Source organism: Vipera berus (genome assembly GCF_964194415.1).
Source record: "Vipera berus genome assembly, chromosome: 5".
Taxonomy (NCBI): domain Eukaryota; kingdom Metazoa; phylum Chordata; class Lepidosauria; order Squamata; family Viperidae; genus Vipera; species Vipera berus.
In genome coordinates, this window is record NC_138207.1 from 58,574,348 (window position 1) to 58,593,348 (window position 19,001).

Consider the following 19,001-nt stretch of genomic DNA (forward strand, 5'->3'; position numbering starts at 1 on the left):
TGAAATCTCTCTACTTAGGATACTTGAAAAGACCGCTATTACTTTATTAGGAGATTACTAATTAGATTTGTCCTAGTGTTATGCAATGGCAACCCAACCTATAAAAATAAGTTGCATACAGGGACCTTCATCTGTCACAAGATAACTGTTTAAAGTAAGAGGTTAAATGTTCTGATAAGGATTCCATATTATATCTCAATAATTCGGGAAGAGCAACCGGTATCCCAAATATGTTCCCTACCCCAGTACTTCCAAGAATATACTGCCAATATGCAACAGCAAAAGTTTGAATTTCAGAAGGTTGATTTGTTGTTTTTGTTTTAGGATAAGAATAGAAGTGGGAGGCGTCTGGAAGATAAATCATTCTCATCCTCACTTCTTAAAAGTCTGCTGCCTGCAAATAGGCAAAAATCACAGCTTTTCAGACCGTTGAACAGTTTTATAGGTAGAGTAGGGATAGGAGAGTTTGGTTCACAGAAATTTCTCCTTTTATTTCCATACTGAGCATACTCACCACTATTCTTCAAATGGTTGAAAAAGTTTTGTCCTCCAATTCTAATGGGACTCCTCAAAGCTCAAAAGGTTGCATTGTAGCCCCCAGTCCCTCAAACCTTATCGATCACTTCAAAAATCAGGCAAAACTTTCTTCTGGGTCCCACACTGACACACATCTAAACTGGATCAGCTGGTGTACAGCTACAGAGATGGCCTTATAGCAATATTCATAAATCAAAAATCATTAACTAATCCAAAACCAAACCTAAACCAAAAGGATGCTTCTTAAGTCCGGGGAGTATTAAAAAGAGACTGATGATTCTTCCCTGACTAACTGGTGTATAAGAGGAAAGCGGGGAGAAGCACAATCAAACTAGCTGACTCTGTTAGTATAGCCTATATTCCAGTAAAACATAGTTCTAATTTTTCCTGTGGAATCTATTTCCTGATCTGTTCTATCACAAAGGGCTGAGAGTTGCAGCTACAGATATATAATGCCCTGACTTGTTTGGGCCTTCCCTCCTTTGTCAGCAGTATCTTGCAATACTTTTAATAATGTAATATTTAATAATTTAATTTAATAATTTGATTTCTATACCGCCCTTCTCCCGAAGGACTCAGGGCAGTGAACAGGGCAATACACAATAAAAATCGAATACAAAAATTAAAAAGCCATTAAACATCATGCCCATAAAATCAATACCGTATATACTTGAGTATAAGCCGACTCGAGTATAAGCCGAGACCCCCAATTTCACCCCCAAAAACTGGGAAAAGTTGTTGACTCGAGTATAAGCCGATCCGCCGTTCTGCAAGCCTCCGCCGCCGGCGGAGGCTGGATCCGCGCTCTGCAAGCCTCCGCCGCCGGCGGAGGCTGGATCCGCACTCTGCAAGCCTCTGCCGCCAGCAGAGGCTCGATCCGCCATTTTGCAAGCCTGAATACACAGGAATACCCTGTGTGGCCGCGGCTCTCGGGGAAGCCCTGGCTGTCCGCTTCCTCGCTCCACGCTGCCACTCGGGGCCCGCGCGTTCCCCGGGCAAATCGCGGCACCCAGCAGGCGAGGAAACACGCCCGCTCCAGTCGCCCCCCCTTCCCTCAGGAGACGCGAAGCAAGTGACCGCCCGGAGCTTACCGAGGACTTGCGCGCGGCCGAGGCTTCGGTGCTTCCAGGATCGCGCGCACCTCTCCCAAGCCGTCGCCGTCCGGAGACCTGCCGAAGTTTGGGGAGGTTTGGGGAGGTGCGCGCGCACCTCCCCAAACCTCCCCAAACGTCGGCAGGTCTCCGGACCTCCGCGCCCTGCCTGCCTGCTTCTTTCCGCTGCGGAAAGAAGCAGGCAGGCTGCTTCGTTCCACAGCGGAAAGAAGCAGGCAGGCCTCTGTCGCCGGCGGCTGGATCCGCGCTCCGCAAGCCTCTGCCGCCGGCTGGATCCGCGCCCTGCCGGCGGCAGAGGCTTGCGGAGCGCGGATCCAGTGGGGGGGAAAAGCCCTTTAGCAGGATTTGCCTGCATGCCGGCGGAGGCTGGATCCGTGCTCCACAAGCCTCTGCCGCCGGCTGGATCCGCGCCCTGCCGCCGGCAGAGGCTTGCGGAGCGCGGATCCAGTGGGGGGGAAAAGCCCTTTAGCAGGATTTGCCTGCATGCCGGCGGAGGCTGGATCCGTGCTCCACAAGCCTCTGCCGCCGGCTGGATCCGCGCCCTGCCGCCGGCAGAGGCTTGCGGAGCGCGGATCCAGTGGGGGGGAAAAGCCCTTTAGCAGGATTTGCCTGCATGCCGGCGGAGGCTGGATCCGTGCTCCACAAGCCTCTGCCGCCGGCTGGATCCGCGCCCTGCCGCCGGCAGAGGCTTGTGGAGCGCGGATCCAGTGGGGGGAAAAAGCCCTTTAGCAGGATTTGCCTGCATGCCGGCGGAGGCTGGATCCGTGCTCCACAAGCCTCTGCCGCCGGCTGGATCTGCGCCCTGCCGCTGCGGAGCGCGGATCCAGCCTCCGCCGGCGGCGGAGGTCTAGGGGTAGTGGGGGGGGGACTCGCGGACATAGATGGGCTCAAGTGGAAGCCAAGCAGCCCTCCCGAATCTGGGCTTCTGGACGGAGCAGCCGGTGGTGCGTTTCAAAAAGCCAGATAAGGCAGACAGGGAGATGAAGAGTTCAACCGAGTTTCCTCTTTTGTTCAGGCTCCCCGATCAGACAAAGAACTAGCCAGCGGCAGGTTTCTCCCCTTTTCCCTCCCATCTCTCTTCCCCCAACCCTTGGGTCCCACAGCAACTCACGAACTCCAGCCGCCCCTTCTCCTTCGAAAGGTCTAGATCCCGAGATAAGATATATACAGAAATATACATAAAGAGAGACGGACGCAGGCTGTTGGTTTCTCGCCTCATCCCACGCACGCACGAGGGGGAGAAACAACGCTCTGGGCGGCAGAGTCCTGGAGAAGGAAAAATCGGCCGCAGCCTCGGGGTAGGCTTCTCCGGGGGCGCCGCCGCGATTCTGCAGGGGCCAGGTAGGGAAAACTCGCCGGGGAAAACGGGTGCCGTTGCAGCGCCCGGCGAGTTTAAAAGCAGCGGGTGCAGATGCCTGAACAAAAGAGGAAACTCGGTTGAACTCTTCATCTCCCTGTCTGCCTTATCTGGTCTTTCAAGAGGAGGGTATTCCTTTCACTTCTTGAACTTTCCCAAAGACTTGCAAACTTTTCCAACCATTACTTCCAAGGATCTTTGATTTTTATTTTTCCCCTTGCAACCTAGAGGAAATGAAGGTGAGCTGTTGATCTAAGTTTCTCTCTTCTTCCTTTGTAATTAAACTGGAAGTTTTACGTGTGGAAGGGGTAATCTGATTTTTCCTTCTCCAGGCCTCTGCCGCCCAGAGCGTTGTTTCTCCCCCTCGTGCGTGCGTGTGTGTGTGTGTGTCAGACAGAAACGGGCGGCAGAGGCCTGGAGAAGGAAAAATCGGCCGCAGCCTCGGGGTAGGCTTCTCCAGGGGCGCCGCCGCGATTCTGCAGGGGCCAGGTAGGGAAAACTCGCCGGGGAAAACGGGTGCCGTTGCAGCGCCCGGGGAAGCGTAGCCTGCTTGACCCACGGCCTCTGAAATGTTCAAAATCCAACTTTTCTGCTTTTTGAAACGCACCACCGGCTGCTCCGTCCAGAAGCCCAGATTCGGGAGGGCTGCTTGGCTTCCACTTGAGCCCATCTATGTCCGCGAGCCCCCCCCCACTACCCCTAGACCTCAGCCTCGGTCCCCTGTCCGACCCGGAGGAGTATTTTTTTAAAAAAAACTTCCATCGGGATTTGTTCCTGGAGTTTAAATCCTTGCAGTCCGAAGCAAGAGAGAAAGCCGCGACCTCCTCCTGCGGGAGATTCTCTGCCGGCTCCGAAGAGCTCGACCACCAACGCCGGGGCGGCAGAGGCTTGCAGGGCTGGCAGAGGTGGCGGCAGTCCAGCGGTTTCTCCCCCTCGTGCTCCCCCTCGTGCGTGTGTGTGTGTGTGTGTGTGTGTCAGACCCGCAGGAATGGCTAGTAAAGGTGGCGGCAGTCCGGCATTTGCGTTTCTCTGTGTGTCAAGCCCCGTGGGCTCGACACACAGGAAGGGGGGGAATGCCGGAATGCCGCTTCCCTACCAGCCATTCCCGTGGGTCTGACACACACACGCACGCACGAGGGGGAGAAACAACGCTGGACTGCCGCCAGCTCTGCAAGGCTCTGCCGCTCCCTTCTCTCAGCAGCCTGTTCCGAACGAAGGGACAGTTCTTTTTTTTGTTGACTGGAGTATAAGCCGAAGTGGGGTTTTTCAGCCCGAAAAGTGGGCTGAAAAATTCGGCTTATACTCAAGTATATACGGTACATATTAACGTTAAAACTAGTTTTAAAAACCCAACCCCATCCCGTCAGACCAGGCCAGCTTGTTCGAAAAAGAATGTTTTGAGATCACGCCGGAAGGAGCGAAGGTCGGGGGCCATCCGGAGCTCAACCGGTAAGCGGTTCCAAAGGTCTGGCGCGCCCACAGAGAACGCTCTCCCCCTGGGGGTCACCAATCGGCATTCTTTGATCGGAGGCACCCTGAGGAGGCCCTCTCTGTGGGAGCGCACTGGACGGAGGGAAGTTGACGCCGGCCGCAGGTGTTGCCGTAGGTAATCCGGACCCATGCCATGAAGGGCTTTGTAAGTCATAACTAACACCTTGAACCTCACCCGGAGAGCAACCGGTAGCCAATGCAGCTCGCGGAGCAAAGGTATATAGCAGTAGTAAAATAACTACTTCTAATGCCATTTAGAAACATTTAGTTCCTCCCTATATGCCAACATACGGCATGTGCTTGCAAAATTGAAGCAACGTAATTGCTGGAAAAAAATCTAATTATAAAAGGAAAAGTCCAAACCCAAGTACAATTTTGCAAAACAGGATCAACTAAACTATCACCAAAGTGATACTTAGCATCACATTTGAAGTCTTTCTCCACACAATAATTATCCACCTTTACATAATGAGAGTTCAAATGCACTCTTCACTCTAAAGGAGGACACCCAAAGAAGTTTGCAATGAATTCAAACACATAATAAAAAATATGGAAACCAACAGCTAGGCTAGCACTAATTATGACCCTAATGTCAAACTGAAGAATGATCATATTGCAATGGAAAAGTTATTATATGACAGAAGAGTTTATTAGCTCTTCAAAAGCAAGTAGTGGAGATCTGTACACAAAAATCAATATTTAGTGTTCAACTGAGTCACTCAGGAAACTCCCCCAAAAAATCTGACATGCATACACACAGAGCCAATCATGTAAGTTCCCCATGGTTTTTTTTATCTGTGAATATTTTCTCTGCTTCAAAAAAAATTACCTTAAAAACAGATTTTTTTTTCTGATTATGCAATGATTTTTTTAAGGATTAACCTAATTAATAATTAAAATGTATGCCCTTATTTTTAAAGAAACATTTTATGTATCTTCTTGATTCTTTCATAAGGTTCTACTATACGATCTACGGGGACGCGGTGGCTCAGTGGGTTAGGACGCTGAACTTGTCGATCAGATGGTCGGCAGTTTGGCGGGTTGAATCCCGAGTGCTGCGTAACAGAGTGAGCGCCTGTTACTCGTCCCAGCTTCTGCCAACCTAGCAGTTCGAAAGCACGTAAAAATGCAAGTAGAAAAATAGGGACCACTACGGTGGGAAGGTAACAGCGTTCTGTGCGCCTTTGGCGTCTAGTCATGCTGGCCACATGACCACGGAGACGTCCTTGGACAAGCGCTGGCTCTTCGGCTTTGAAATGGAGATGAGCACCGGCCCCTAGAGTTGGAAACGACTAGCACGCATGTGCGGGGGAACCTTTACCTTTATACGATCTATGGTTACTAATGAGTTTGGTTGATAAAATGAAAAATGCATCATTGAGTATTCCAGCATAAAAGTTACACACACAAGAAATAGCCTATTTTATCAATGGAGTTGTGGTAGATGGAAATTCATTTCATGAAACAGTTGTTTCTTCCACTGTACATACAGAGAGCACTTTCTGACCATTTTTCAGAGGACGCCAGTTTGGTCTAGCGATGAAGGTTTTGATCGAGAAACCAACAGACTGAATTCTAGTCCCACCTTAGGCATGAAAGCCGGCTGGGTGACCTTAGGCCACTTACTTTCTCTTAGCCCAACTCACCTCACAGGGTTGTTGTTGGGAGGAAAATAGGAGGAAGGATATTAGATATGTTCACCACCCTGAGTTATTTATAAAAATAATAAAGGCAAGATATATGCAGAGAAGGGCAACAAAGATGATCAGGGGACTGGAGGCTAAAACATATAAGGAACGTTTGCTGGAACTGGATATGTCTAGTCCACGTGTCGGCAACCCGCGGCTCCGGAGCCGCATGCGGCTCTTTGAGCCGTCTCCTGCGGCTCCCAGCCGTCCGGTGCGCGCGCACCTCTTCGAACGGGCAGTGGTGCGCGCGCACCTCTCCAAATGGAGAGTGGCACCGCCCGGCAGCTTTCTCGAAGAGCGAAGCCGCTGCCCCTTCCGAGAGGTGCGCGCGCACCTCCCCGAATGGGCAGAGGTGCGCGTGCACCTCCCCGAATGGGCGGAGGTGCGCGCGCACCTCCCCAAACCTTTGGAGAGGTGCGTGCGTACCTCCGCGCGAAGGGGCAGCGGCTTCGCTCTTCGAGGAAGCTGCCGCGGCCCGTCTGCAAAGCTGCCGCTTTCGGCAGCTTTGCAGACGGGCCGCGGCAGCTTTCTCGAAGAGCGAAGCCGCTGCCCCTTCCGAGAGGTGCACGCGCACCTCCCCGAATGGGCGGAGGTGCGCGCGCACCTCCCCAAACCTTTGGAGAGGTGCGTGCGTACCTCCGCGTGAAGGGGCAGCGGCTTCGCTCTTCGAGGAAGCTGCCGCGGCCCGTCTGCAAAGCTGCCGAAAGCGGCAGCTTTGCAGACGGGCCGTCGCCGTCGGGCAACCGGGAACCGGTTCCATGTCACTTAAAAAAAGTGGCAACCGTGTGCGTCCACGCATGCGCAAAACATTTTTTTGCGCATGCGCGTGCATGGACACACACACGCGGCTCCCACTTTTTTAATTTGTGATGGAACCGGTTCCCAGTGGCTCTTTTCCAAGCTGCCGACCCCTGGTCTAGTCTAATGAAGAGAAGGACGAGGGGGGACATGATAGCAGTGTTCCAATATCTCAGGGGCTTCCACAAAGAAGAGGGAGTCAGGCTATTCTCCAAAACACCTGAAGGCAAGACAAGAAGCAATGGATGGAAAATAATCAAAGAGAGAAGCAACCTAGAACTAAGGAGAAGCTTCCTGACAGTTAGAACAATTAATCAGTGGAACAACTTGCCTCCAGAAGTTGTAAATGCTCCAACACTGGAAGTTTTTAAAAAGAGATTGGACAACCATTTATCTGACATGGTATAGGGTTTCCTGCCTAAGCAGGGTTTGGACTAGAAGACCTCCAAGGTCCCTTCTAACTGTTATTCTGTTCTACTCTGTTCTGTTCTGCTCTGTTCCGTTCCGTTCCATATAAGTAAGGGCACAGTCAGATATAAATAGGAGGGAAGAATCTTTCCCTAAAATGCTAGGGCAGGGGTAGGCAACCTCGGCTCCTTTATCATTCATGGACTTCAACTCCCAGAATTTCTGAGCCAGCTTGGCTGGCTCAGGAATTCTGGGAGTTGAAGTCCATGAGTCATAAAAGAGCTGAGGTTGCCTACCCCTGTGCTAGGATAATCAGGCAATACTTCTAGTAATGCAAGGGTAATTTCATTGCTCAACCTCATAACAACAGAACGCATCCTCACCGCCCTGAGTCCTTCGGGAGAAGGGCGGTATAGAAATTCAATAAAATAAAATAAATAAATAAATGTTGCCAAATGAATATAGAACAGCCCAGTATTCCACAGGGATGATCCTTTATTTTCCCCCTTGGAACATACTGCTCTGGAAGTTGTTCAGCTTTGGACGTATAGGTGAGAGGGGGACCTTATGTGACTATAGCGAAGAGACTATAGCGAAGCAGCAGTCTCCCAGAAAGGAGCACATTCCAGAAAGGGGGGCAGACAAGAGGCAGCACAGGGGAGAACTACATAGAAAAAAATAGAGATACCCACTGTCCAGAATCTCCCAGGGTATAGGGTGAGAGTAGTTAAGGGTTTAGCCTGCAAGATTCTTTCTATTGTGTGTAAGCAAATAAAGAAGTGAACTCTGGCTGAAATTTCTCTTCATTGTCCTTAGGCTTAGCTTGACAGTAATTTTCCAGGACGTGAAGTATTTCAATGCCCCAGGTGTAGGAAATCACCAGGCTGAGCTCGAGGGTGGTGGGGCCAAATGCATCATCAATTTGGAGTTGCTCTGCTCTCAAAAGAAACCTAAGTCCAGCCCCCCTTGAATTCTGCTGCTCTTATCTAAGCGCCAATTTGCCTTGACGGTTAGTAGATCAGATTTTTGTGTATAGGTAGCATATATTGAACTTGAAGTGCTTTGACCTCAACTCTTGTTCCTGGTTACTTGCTCCTGAATTCAGGTATGATTTAGCCTCAGAGCAGGATGATTTGAATGCTGGATTATATTAAAAACACTGCTCTGGAAAGCTGATTTTTGCATATTATCAGCAATGTTCTGTTTTGCTGCAGGATAGAAAACGGTTACCTCAAGAAGTGCCTTACCAACCAACATCCTCCCCCATGATAAAAGAACAACCTACTAATCAGACCAGAGTTTAACCACTTTGAAACCTCAAGTGTTTGTGCTTGCAGATCAACCAAGTAGTACACATGTTTAATTGACAAAGTTGTAATTAAGATATAAGAATAGTAATGAGGTGTTTCTTAAATTACCTATTGCAAAATCACGTGCAAAGTATAGACTTAAAGAAGTCTGGGAAAGGATTATGCGTATCCTCAAGAAAGGGAAGATCCTTATTCTATTCTTTATTCTATAGCAGACATGTCAAACACAAGGCCTGGGGGCCGGATCCGGCCCGCGAAGTGGTTTCATGTGGCCCGTGAAGCCATCCTGGAAACAGTGAGGGAACAGCCCCCACTGCCTTGGCCCTGGCCCAGAGACCCTCCTTCTGCCAGAGACCCTCAGATCTGTCCCACTCCAGCCCAGGCCCCCATAGGCACCCTTGATGCGAACGATGTAGAGCTGGCCACGCCCACCCAGTAGGCCATACGCACTCCAGCCACGCCCACTCAGTAGGCCACGCCCACCCAGGCCATACGCACCCGGCCCCCTGAGGGCAACCGCAATGCTGATGCGGCCCTCAGTGAAATTGAGTTTGACACCCCTGTTTCTATAGGAACATTCCGCTACAGGAAAAGATGCCAGAGTATAACTAGCCATTCAGCTCAACAAACTAATATTGCTGCTTTTAACAATGGCTACCGCCCAGTACTCTAGCAATTATAAGCCAAAGCCATTTCAACTGAAATATAATGTAACAGAAATGTATAATCTCAGGATGGCAAGTAGCTCCCAAAAAAACTTGAATGTGGCTCCTACCAACCTTCAAAAGTTGTTCCCATATTATAATTTTTAAGATGTCAGAAGAAAAATAAGTGCATATTTGGGAATAATCATATTAACAAGCAATGAGGAATATTTTCAAAGAGCCAAACTACCTAAGGTCACAGAAGATACCAGAAATATGTTAAACGAGGAAATTCGACTATCTGAGGTGATAAAAGCTATTAATGCACAAAAGAATAATAAAGCATCGGGACCCGACGGTCTTCCATCAGAAATTTATAAAGAATTACAAAATATCCTAGCTCAACCCCTAGTGGAGGTATTTAACGCAGTATTAGAAGGCGCAAGGACGCCTAAATCTTGGCTAGAGGCAAACATAACCCTTATTCCGAAAGATAACACAGACCATACATTAATCCAAAATTACAGACCCATATCACTTCTTAACTCGGACTACAAGATATTTACATCAATTATAGCGGAACGATTGAAACGATTTCTGAATGATTTCATACACGCAGATCAAAATGGTTTTCTCGCTAAGAGACACACTAAGCACAACATTAGAATAATATTAGATACATTGGAGTACTATGAATTACATAGCGAACAACAGATGGCATTACTTTTCTTAGACGCCCAAAAGGCATTTGACAATGTTAAATGGTCTTTTTTGTGCCAACAGCTTAGCTTTATGAATATGGGTGAAAAATTTATAAATATAATTAGGGCAATTTATGACAATCAGGAAGCAAAAATAATTATTAATGGGGAAGCATCCAGCAAGTTTCAAATTCAAAAGGGAACACGGCAAGGCTGCCCCTTATCACCATTGCTGTTTATATTGACTCTTGAAGTATTAACGAGAACTATAAGAAACGACCCAAAGATAAAAGGATTAACCATTAAAAAGGAAACCTTTAAATTGCAAGCTTTCGCGGACGATCTGGTTTTTATTATGGAGGATCCATGTCAGACGGGACCAAAGCTATTGGAAGAATTATCTAAATATGGTGAGGTTGCCGGACTGCGAATAAATAGAAATAAGACCAAGATGATTGTTAAAAATATGACCAATAAACAAAAAGGTAATCTGGCCGAAATCATGGATATAGAAATAGTCAAGAAAATAAAATATCTAGGGATTAACATTACGGCTAGATGCACTTCACTCAAAAAGGATAATTATGATAATGTAGTGAACCAAATAAAAGGTGATCTGGAAAGATGGGGAAACCTAAAACTCTCATTATTGGGAAGAATCGCTGTCATTAAGATGAATATTCTGCCTAAAATCCTGTTTCTGTTTCAGAATATCCCAATTCAACTCGACTCTAAATTTTTTCGAAATTTGGATAAATTATCACTAAATTTTATTTGGCAGGGGAAAAAACCAAGAATTAAATTGAAATATTTACAAGACACGAAGGAAAATGGGGGTTTTGGATTGCCAGACTGGGAATTATATTACCACGCCGCGGCCCTGAGCTGGATTAGAGAATGGGTAATCTTGAGAAATAGAAGACTATTAACTTTAGAGGGTCACGATTTGCAATATGGCTGGCATGCTTTCCTATGGACGGAGAAACAAGGTCTTTTCTCGCATTTTCAAAGACACCGGATCAGGCAAGCGCTACTTAATACTTGGAAAAAAATTAGATCTCACAATTACACCAAAATACCGGTCTGGCTATCCACCCTTGAAGCGATAGTTTACCCAAATCTGTTTGATTTGGGTAACATAATCTCATACAAGGATATTCTGAATGAGGAGGGGGAATTGAAACTTAGGAATGAACTAGAATTACAAGGTATAAAACTCGATTGGTGGGCCTACTTACAAATCCAATCGAGATTTAGGAAGGATAAAAATGAATGGGGGATATATACCTCTGAAACAGCATTGGACAAAATATTATTGGGACCGGACTCTAAACAAATAAGGAATTTTTATAAATTACTTTTGGGATATAAGCTGTTTGAAGAGCAAGTGAAAGACCCCATGTTGACCTGGGCTAACAATTTAGGACATAACATCGACCTAGATACTTGGCAAACAATTTGGGATAGGAATAAAAGGATAACACTGGCCTCATCGTATAAAGAAAATTTATTTAAAATGTTTTACCGATGGCATCTTCCCCCAGCCCGCTTAGCAAAAATGTACACAACAGCATCTCCCAAATGTTGGAAGTGTTCTGAAGAGATAGGCACATACTTCCACACGTGGTGGTCTTGCAGTAAAACACAAAAATTTTGGAGAATGATTTGGATTTGGCTGAAAGAAATATTGAAACAAGATCTGGAGTTTAGTCCAGAACTTTTCTTGTTGGGAATCACGAAAGAGAAATATCCTAAAGATGTGCTATACTTAACGATCCATATTATCACAGCAGCTAGAATATCATTTGCGCAAAAATGGAAAAAGAATGAGATCCCAGGACAAAAAGAGGTTATTAGGAAAATTTGGGATTGCGCTGAAATGGACAAATTAACTTTGGAATTAAAGAATAAAGATCAATCAGACTATTATAGAATTTGGAACAAATTGTATCTTTGGATGGATAAAAAGAAAGGTCTCTATTAGGTTTTACAGACTAGCTCACTGTTTTAAATATTGTGGTATTTCACCGATTTGTAATCTAAGTGTATTTAAGTGTATTTTTGATGTACATATATACATGTATATATATATATTTAAACATTGTAGACAAAAAGGTTTGTCAGCTCGCTGGTACTGTGTCCAATGTTTTTAAATAATAAATTTAATAAAAAAAATTTAAAAAAAAAAAAGAAATGTATAATCTCAGGATGGCAAGTAGCTCCCAAAAAAACTTGAATGTGGCTCCTACCAACCTTCAAAAGTTGTTCCCATATTATAATTTTTAAGATGTCAGAAGAAAAATAAGTGCATATTTGGGAATAATCATATTAACAAGCAATGAGCAAAAAATTCAAATTTAAATCATTAGTTTCAGCTTTTGAATGTTTTAAAATTTGAAGGATTGTCTACACTACTAACACTAGTGATATTTAATTTTAATAAACCTGAGTTCTAAATGTTGGAATAAAGTTTAGTTTTCAGTACCTCTTTTTTAATTTCATCCAAATGAAAATGAAATGAAAAAAAAGTTCAAGTAAAAACAAGGGGGAAAGTGTCTATAGTACTTTCTGAAGGACAGATCTTGCCACATGCTGAAGATAAAGTGTGACTTGTAATCCAAAAAATGTGTGTGCTATGCAGTGTTTCAAGGAGGAAGAAGCCTCCACATGCAAATGCAACACTGGTGTTGTATTTCAATACAGGCATGTAAGAAGAAAGTTACAATATTCAGCTAGCTACACATTTCTTCAATGAGCTGCTATTACCGTGTTTCCCTGAAAATAAGACCCAACTGGAAAATAAGCCCTAATGCGTCTTTTGGAGCAAAAATTAATATAAGATCTGGTCTTATTTTTGTTGAAACATGGTAGTAGAAAACCGACAGCATGCCAAAGCAACATACTTTTCCTCGAAGTCCTATTTACAGACAAACCTCAAGAGTTTGAAGATGAAGCTACATTCTTCATACATATTAATACCTGACTACAACGAAAGCACAGCTAAATACAAATATGAAATTGTATTTTTTCTGATATTAAAGACTGAACTGAATATTGACAAGCAAACTAATTTATTTCCGTTTACTCCTGTCAGCGCATTTCTCATTTTCTAATATCATGTTGGCTAATTGTTAATAAACAACAAATGTCCATATAGAAGGAGGTCAGTTTTAAAATCAGGTTCTAAATAAAAAAACCAATGCCTGTGATAAAAAAACAAGTTTCTTAGTAAAAATCCTAATTTTGTAAAACTAGGAAGGTTCTTTCTCTAAACTGACAAGCTGAGTAAAAATGAACAGCATGTTTTGATCAACCTAATGAAATACAAATGAATGTACAATACAATAAAACATTGCTTGAACACTGATAAAAGTTTTCCAAACCAAAATTCTGCAAGAAGATTAATGTTATGGTTCCAATAGATGAAAACCGTTAAAAAGAATGTCAAGGAAAAACTTTCTTCCTTAGAGAACATTTTATTTAAGAAACAAAATATCGGCATGTACATAGGTGTACCCAAGACTAAAAATCCCCTTCCCTTGGTTATAAAGTTACTATTGCAATTCCTACCCCAAATTGCTGTCATAAATCATATTCACCAATTGTTACAAAACGCGGGGTCTCCTCCCAGCTCTTCAGCCTGCCAAAATGTTATTATTACTGACCTTGATTCTCACGCGTATGAATTGTTCTGGCTAACTGAGAACTACGTATCTCCCACCCCTCTTCCTTCATCTAATATCTCTAAACTAAAATGTGGTAACGAAGACAAAACAAAAATGGCTTCAGTTCGGTTTGTCACAGAGTTGACAATTAAAGGCTAATTTAAGCTAGCTAAAAATAATAGATACATATAGGCACGCATCCACTACATATTTCTTTAGGGACAAAGTGATCAAAAGTGGTCACGTTCATTTGAGCAATTATCTTAGATTTTGTTCACTGGCTGATCTCAAAGTACTAAACAGAGTCAAACCTGGTTAGTACTTAGAAGGGAGATCACCAAGAAATATCACAGTAACAGGGTAGTCCAGGAAGCTGAAGAGTACCTCAGGAGGCAATGGCAAATCTAATAGTTGCCAAGAAAATTATATGAACATGCCTGTGAAATCATTAGGAATCCGATTCAACCTAGTGGGGATTTTTATTATTCACAGCTATATATGCTCAGGGCAAATCCATACTAATTCATTTTTGGCATCATGATCCCTTTTGAAATACATGAGCTCACATGGACAGTAATATCTGAATTCCCTAGAGAAGAATTACGCACAACTAATGCATTACAAATCAGGTCAATCAAGTTCTGCACAGGAAACAACAGAAGTTATGATAGCAATAACTCCAACAGATCACTGGCATTTTACTGGGATACTGTCCCAGGAAAGAAAATTGTGCAACTTCTTACCTGCAGCTCCTTTGAGACTCTCTCTAAGTGGTTAGTTATCTTTTTTATTAGATCACTATACATCTGTTCCGAATGCTGCTGGCACACACATTTATATACACAACTGCAGAAATAAATACAGGAATAATGATGAATTGACAATATTAACCCTGTAGAAATGTATTTTAAAGAGAGGTAGTCTTCGAGTTATGACCACAATTGAGCCCAAAATTTATGTTGCTAAGTGAAACATTTGTTAAGTGAATTTGCCCCATTTTACAACTTTTCTTGCCACAGTTGTTAACGTTATAACACGATTGTTAAGTGAATCTGGATTCCCCACTGACTTTGCTTGTCAGAAGGTCGCAAAAGGGGATCACATGACCTCAGGACACTGCAATGGTCATAAATATGAACCAGTTGCCAAGCATCTGAATTTTGATCATGTGACCATGGGGATGCTGCAACAGTTGTGTGAAAAATGGTCATAAATCACTTTTTTCAGTGCTGCTGTAACTTTGAAAGGTCCCTAAATGAACTGATATAAGTCGAGGATTTCCTGTACATGATTTTAAATATACATTTACTACATTCTAAACACATTAACTAACAGGTTTGTGGAAGCAGATCTGTATTTGTCACAGAGAATTGCGCAAGATCTAAAAACTCAAGGCTGTTTTACATATAATGATCCCATTTTTAAAGTCTGGCAATATTGTTTAGTTAACTCATCATGTTATAAAGATACGTTTTAACCAAACATATCATTTAATTCTGTTATTGATGCCTTTTCAAAATTTTATATTATATTTTATATTTTAATCATGTATTCATAATACAATATTCTAAACATTTCTTTTCAGGGACAAAACAGAATTAAGAAAAGAACCCCTTTTCAATATTTGATTACAAGGTCTGAATTTTGGCTTAGTTAGCACTTTTCATCCCACAGAAGTCAACAGGACTAGTTACTTATAATTAGGTTAACTTCCATTGTTTTCAATGTGGCTAAAATATTATTAATAGTGTCTGAACATTTTAACTATTACATAAAGCAGAAAATCAATTCCTTGCATTTAATATTTCTAAGAATATAACTCTAAACCATACAACTATGTATTAATATAGAGTTCTGGAAACACAACCCTAGAACTACATTATATTGTTATCTTACTTCTATCCCTTAAAAACACCAAAATAGAAATAGTTCTATTCTGAGAGTTGATTTTTATGGCATAAACACAGCACACCACTTGAATTAAGAATTGGTTGAAATGTCATTAAAATCAGAGTTAAAAATGGGATCTCTGTCTTGAAGAAAGAAGTACTAGAGATGACAATTCTTTGATTAGAATCAAAGCACATTCATGTAACTTCGTGTTAACAGAGAACCTGTATATTCTCCTTTATCGATACATTAAGTTTTTCATTTGATTAGTGAAATTCCAGGGTTGTCTTCAGTTGCAGTTTGAAAACATGCAAGTGAGTCTTGCACATTTTATTTTACAAAGAAATGCAAGCATTTTCTATTATGTGAGTATGCTTTTCTAACATAGAAACAAGTAAATTCCTAAAAAAGAAAGATGCTAACCAAGTACATTTATTTTCAGTTTAACCAAAGCCTAAAATATTTAGAAATCTAATGCCAGAATTACCACTATACTTTTAAATATTATACTAGTTTACTAAAAGTTTTCATTAGCATCTTGCAAGCAACTGAAATAATGTAAGCTTGAAATAATCTTATTGTATAATAAATGTTTTTATTATTTTTATTTCCTTACCTGTATATTTGTTCATAGGAAATGGGAATATAGTCACCAGGACACTGAGTTAAAAGCTGATCTATGGCACTGTCCAACTTTGGCCAATATGTGCTCTTATAATCTTCTATTGTTATAACATTCATTACTAGAAGAGAAAGTATACTGTAATTGATAAAAGAATGCACTTAGCATAATTAGCAACAAATACAAAACTTAAATGCAAAGCTCAAACCATAGAGACAAAAGTATTTCTACATCATCACAGAATACAGGAGTGTAGTGGCTCATGTGGTTAGGACCCTGGGTTCGAGGTTACCAAGCCTGCATTCGAGACCCAAATGCTGCTGTGTGGCGGGGTGAGCTCCTGTCATTTGCTCCAGCTCTCTCTGATAAGAGACATGAAAAGAGCCCCCAAGGCATTCCCCAGGCAATGGTGATGTCACCAACTAATCCTTTCAACCCAGAAGTGCCTTAAATGGTCCCTTTGACATAAAAGGGACGGCAATACAATAAGGCTGGCAAGGGGACCTTGGAGGTCTTCTATTCCAACCCCCTGACCAAGGCAGGAATCCTTATTCTATATCAAATGATTGTTCAGTCTTTTCTTGAAAACCTCCAGCAATGAAACACCCATAACTCTGGGAGACGAGCTGTTCCACTGATTAATTGTTCTCACTGTCGAAACTTCCCTAGTTCCAGTTAGATCTCCCTCTGACCAACTTCCACACATTTCTTCAATTTGGAGAACAAATTGATTCCCTCTTCCTCCGTGACAGCCCTTCAGGTATTGGAAGATGGCAATCATGTCACCCGAAGTCTTCTCTTCATTAGGATAAACACTCCTAATTCCCTTAGCCGTTCATCTTATGGTTTAGCCTCCAGACCTCTTACCATCTTTTATGCTCTTCTCTGTACACTTTCTAGGGCCTCAGCATCTTATTTCTGACTCAAATGGGACATTCTTCTATTTTAACTCAGATTCTGATTCTATGCCTACTGACACAGATTTACATATTTATAAACAAGCATACACAAGTGTGTCTGAAATTACTGAGTGAAAACATAGCAGAAATATACACAGATATTTCTTTCATAAACAAACTGGCATTTTAGACTGTATATTTTCAAAGAGTGTATTTACAAATATTAACGTATATCTTCTACTGCTAATCACAAAAAGTTTAGCTACATATTTCTCTAGGACCCTATAAGCCTGGGAAGACTAACTGCTGCTTAAGGTATCACTGCGAAAAGATTCTACTGATATTCAAAATCTGTTTTTAAATGTTGGGTTTATGAACCACCATCCAATTATGTACAGCCCTGATCTAGATACAACTCTTAAAGTACAAAACAGTACTACAACATTACAGTATTACAGTACAGTGAATAAGCTTTCAAAATTATGAAATGGGTATTTTTTTTTAAGTGCCTACATTAAAACAGCTGGTCACCTCTCAATGGGATTAGAAGAAGAAATTCTTCCACCACTAAACGTGGACCTCTAAGACTGAACTTCAAAACCAAATCTCTATATTCCACTACTTACTTATGAGCGCTTGTAGACTTCAGGGCAAAATCCACCACCAAATCAATTAGTTCTCTCTACCCTTTGCCAAGCAAAGGAGGAGGAGACAGCCAAAAGTGAAATGATGCCCATGGTTGTTGCGTGAAACAGGAGAAATTGAATTAGCAAGAAGAGATGGCTTGGCTCGCCAAGTTCTCCTACCAGCTAAATCAGGGGTCTTCAAACTTGGCCCTTTTATGACTTGTGGACTTCAACTCCCAGAATTCCTCAGCCAGCTTTGCTGGCTGAGGAATTCTGGGAGTTGAAGTCTACAAGTCATAAAAGGGCCAAGTTTGAAGACCCCTGAGCTAAATGTTAGCCTGGGGGAAAGGGTGCTTGCTGATCAGCTGGAAAAAAAAGCGAACAAGAGCCAAACTCTCTTTCTAGTTCAATTTCTCCTCCTTCACGGGCCACAAACTCCACTTCTTTTGATCTGGAGGCAAGAAGAATGGACCAAGGATGCGGGGGCCTCACTCACAGAACTTCGAGGCCGAAGGGTTGATGTTGAGGTTGATGCTGGCAGCGGCAGCAGCCCCTCCTTTTCCCGGCGCGGCTTCGCAGCCTTTCCCTGGCCCGTTGGCGGCTTCGGACATCATGTGGATCTCAAGCTCCTCTGCTCCCCTGTGCCCACACGAGCTACGGGACTCTCCCGGACAAGGCGAAGGAGACAGTCCGTAGCCTCCGCCTGGCCCGCCCGCCGCAGGATCCCAGTTGTTGTGGTTCTGGTCATCCATGAAGGCCTCGTAGCTGCTGCTGCTGCTACTGATGCTGCCGCCGCCGCCGCCGCCCCCCTCCTCCTCCATGCTCTCTTCCTCCATCCCGACAGGCCTGGAGGGGCCCGCTTGGTCCGGGCAAGGGAGGAGGGGGCGGGAGGGAGCGAAGAGAATGTCACAATCGGCTTCTTCCCATCGCCAAGCAAGAAGCGTCACGTCTCCGGGCTACAAGGAACCCCCGGACCGATTCCCTCCGTCAACTTCTACCGGAAGCGGATCCGATTCTGGGCCGTAAAGCGACCCGGGTATAGAACACGGCTTTCTTTCTCTCTCTCTCTTTTTTTTAAAAAAGCAATTTACGACGGCGACTAATACCGTCTTTTTTTCCGCCGCAAAGGATTCTGGGGATCGTAGTTGTCTAGCCTCCTCTCGTCGGGCGCTATCGCTGTAATGCAACTCACACACAAAGAGAGGGACACAGACGGGGGGCGCACACACCCCTCCCTCTGTGCCCCACACTAT

The 19,001-nt window shown here is 43.8% G+C and overlaps 1 protein-coding gene across 4 annotated transcripts in view; it reads right to left on the bottom strand.

Annotated features, from left to right (window-relative positions):
• CACUL1 (CDK2 associated cullin domain 1) overlaps positions 1-18,799 on the bottom strand; it is a 50,557-nt gene extending 31,758 nt beyond the window's left edge. For all 4 annotated transcript variants that reach the window (XR_014026746.1, XR_014026747.1, XR_014026748.1 and 1 more), the window contains exons 1-3: positions 18,245-18,799; positions 16,218-16,344; positions 14,455-14,557 (exon numbers count right to left, since the gene is read on the bottom strand). Coding sequence is in view for 1 of the 4 variants with exons in the window: in XM_081330061.1 (XP_081186187.1) it covers positions 14,455-14,557; positions 16,218-16,344; positions 18,245-18,584 (570 nt within the window). In the remaining 3 variants the exon portion in view is untranslated. The remainder of the gene's footprint in view (positions 1-14,454; positions 14,558-16,217; positions 16,345-18,244) is intronic.
• Positions 18,800-19,001: the final 202 nt, after the last annotated feature.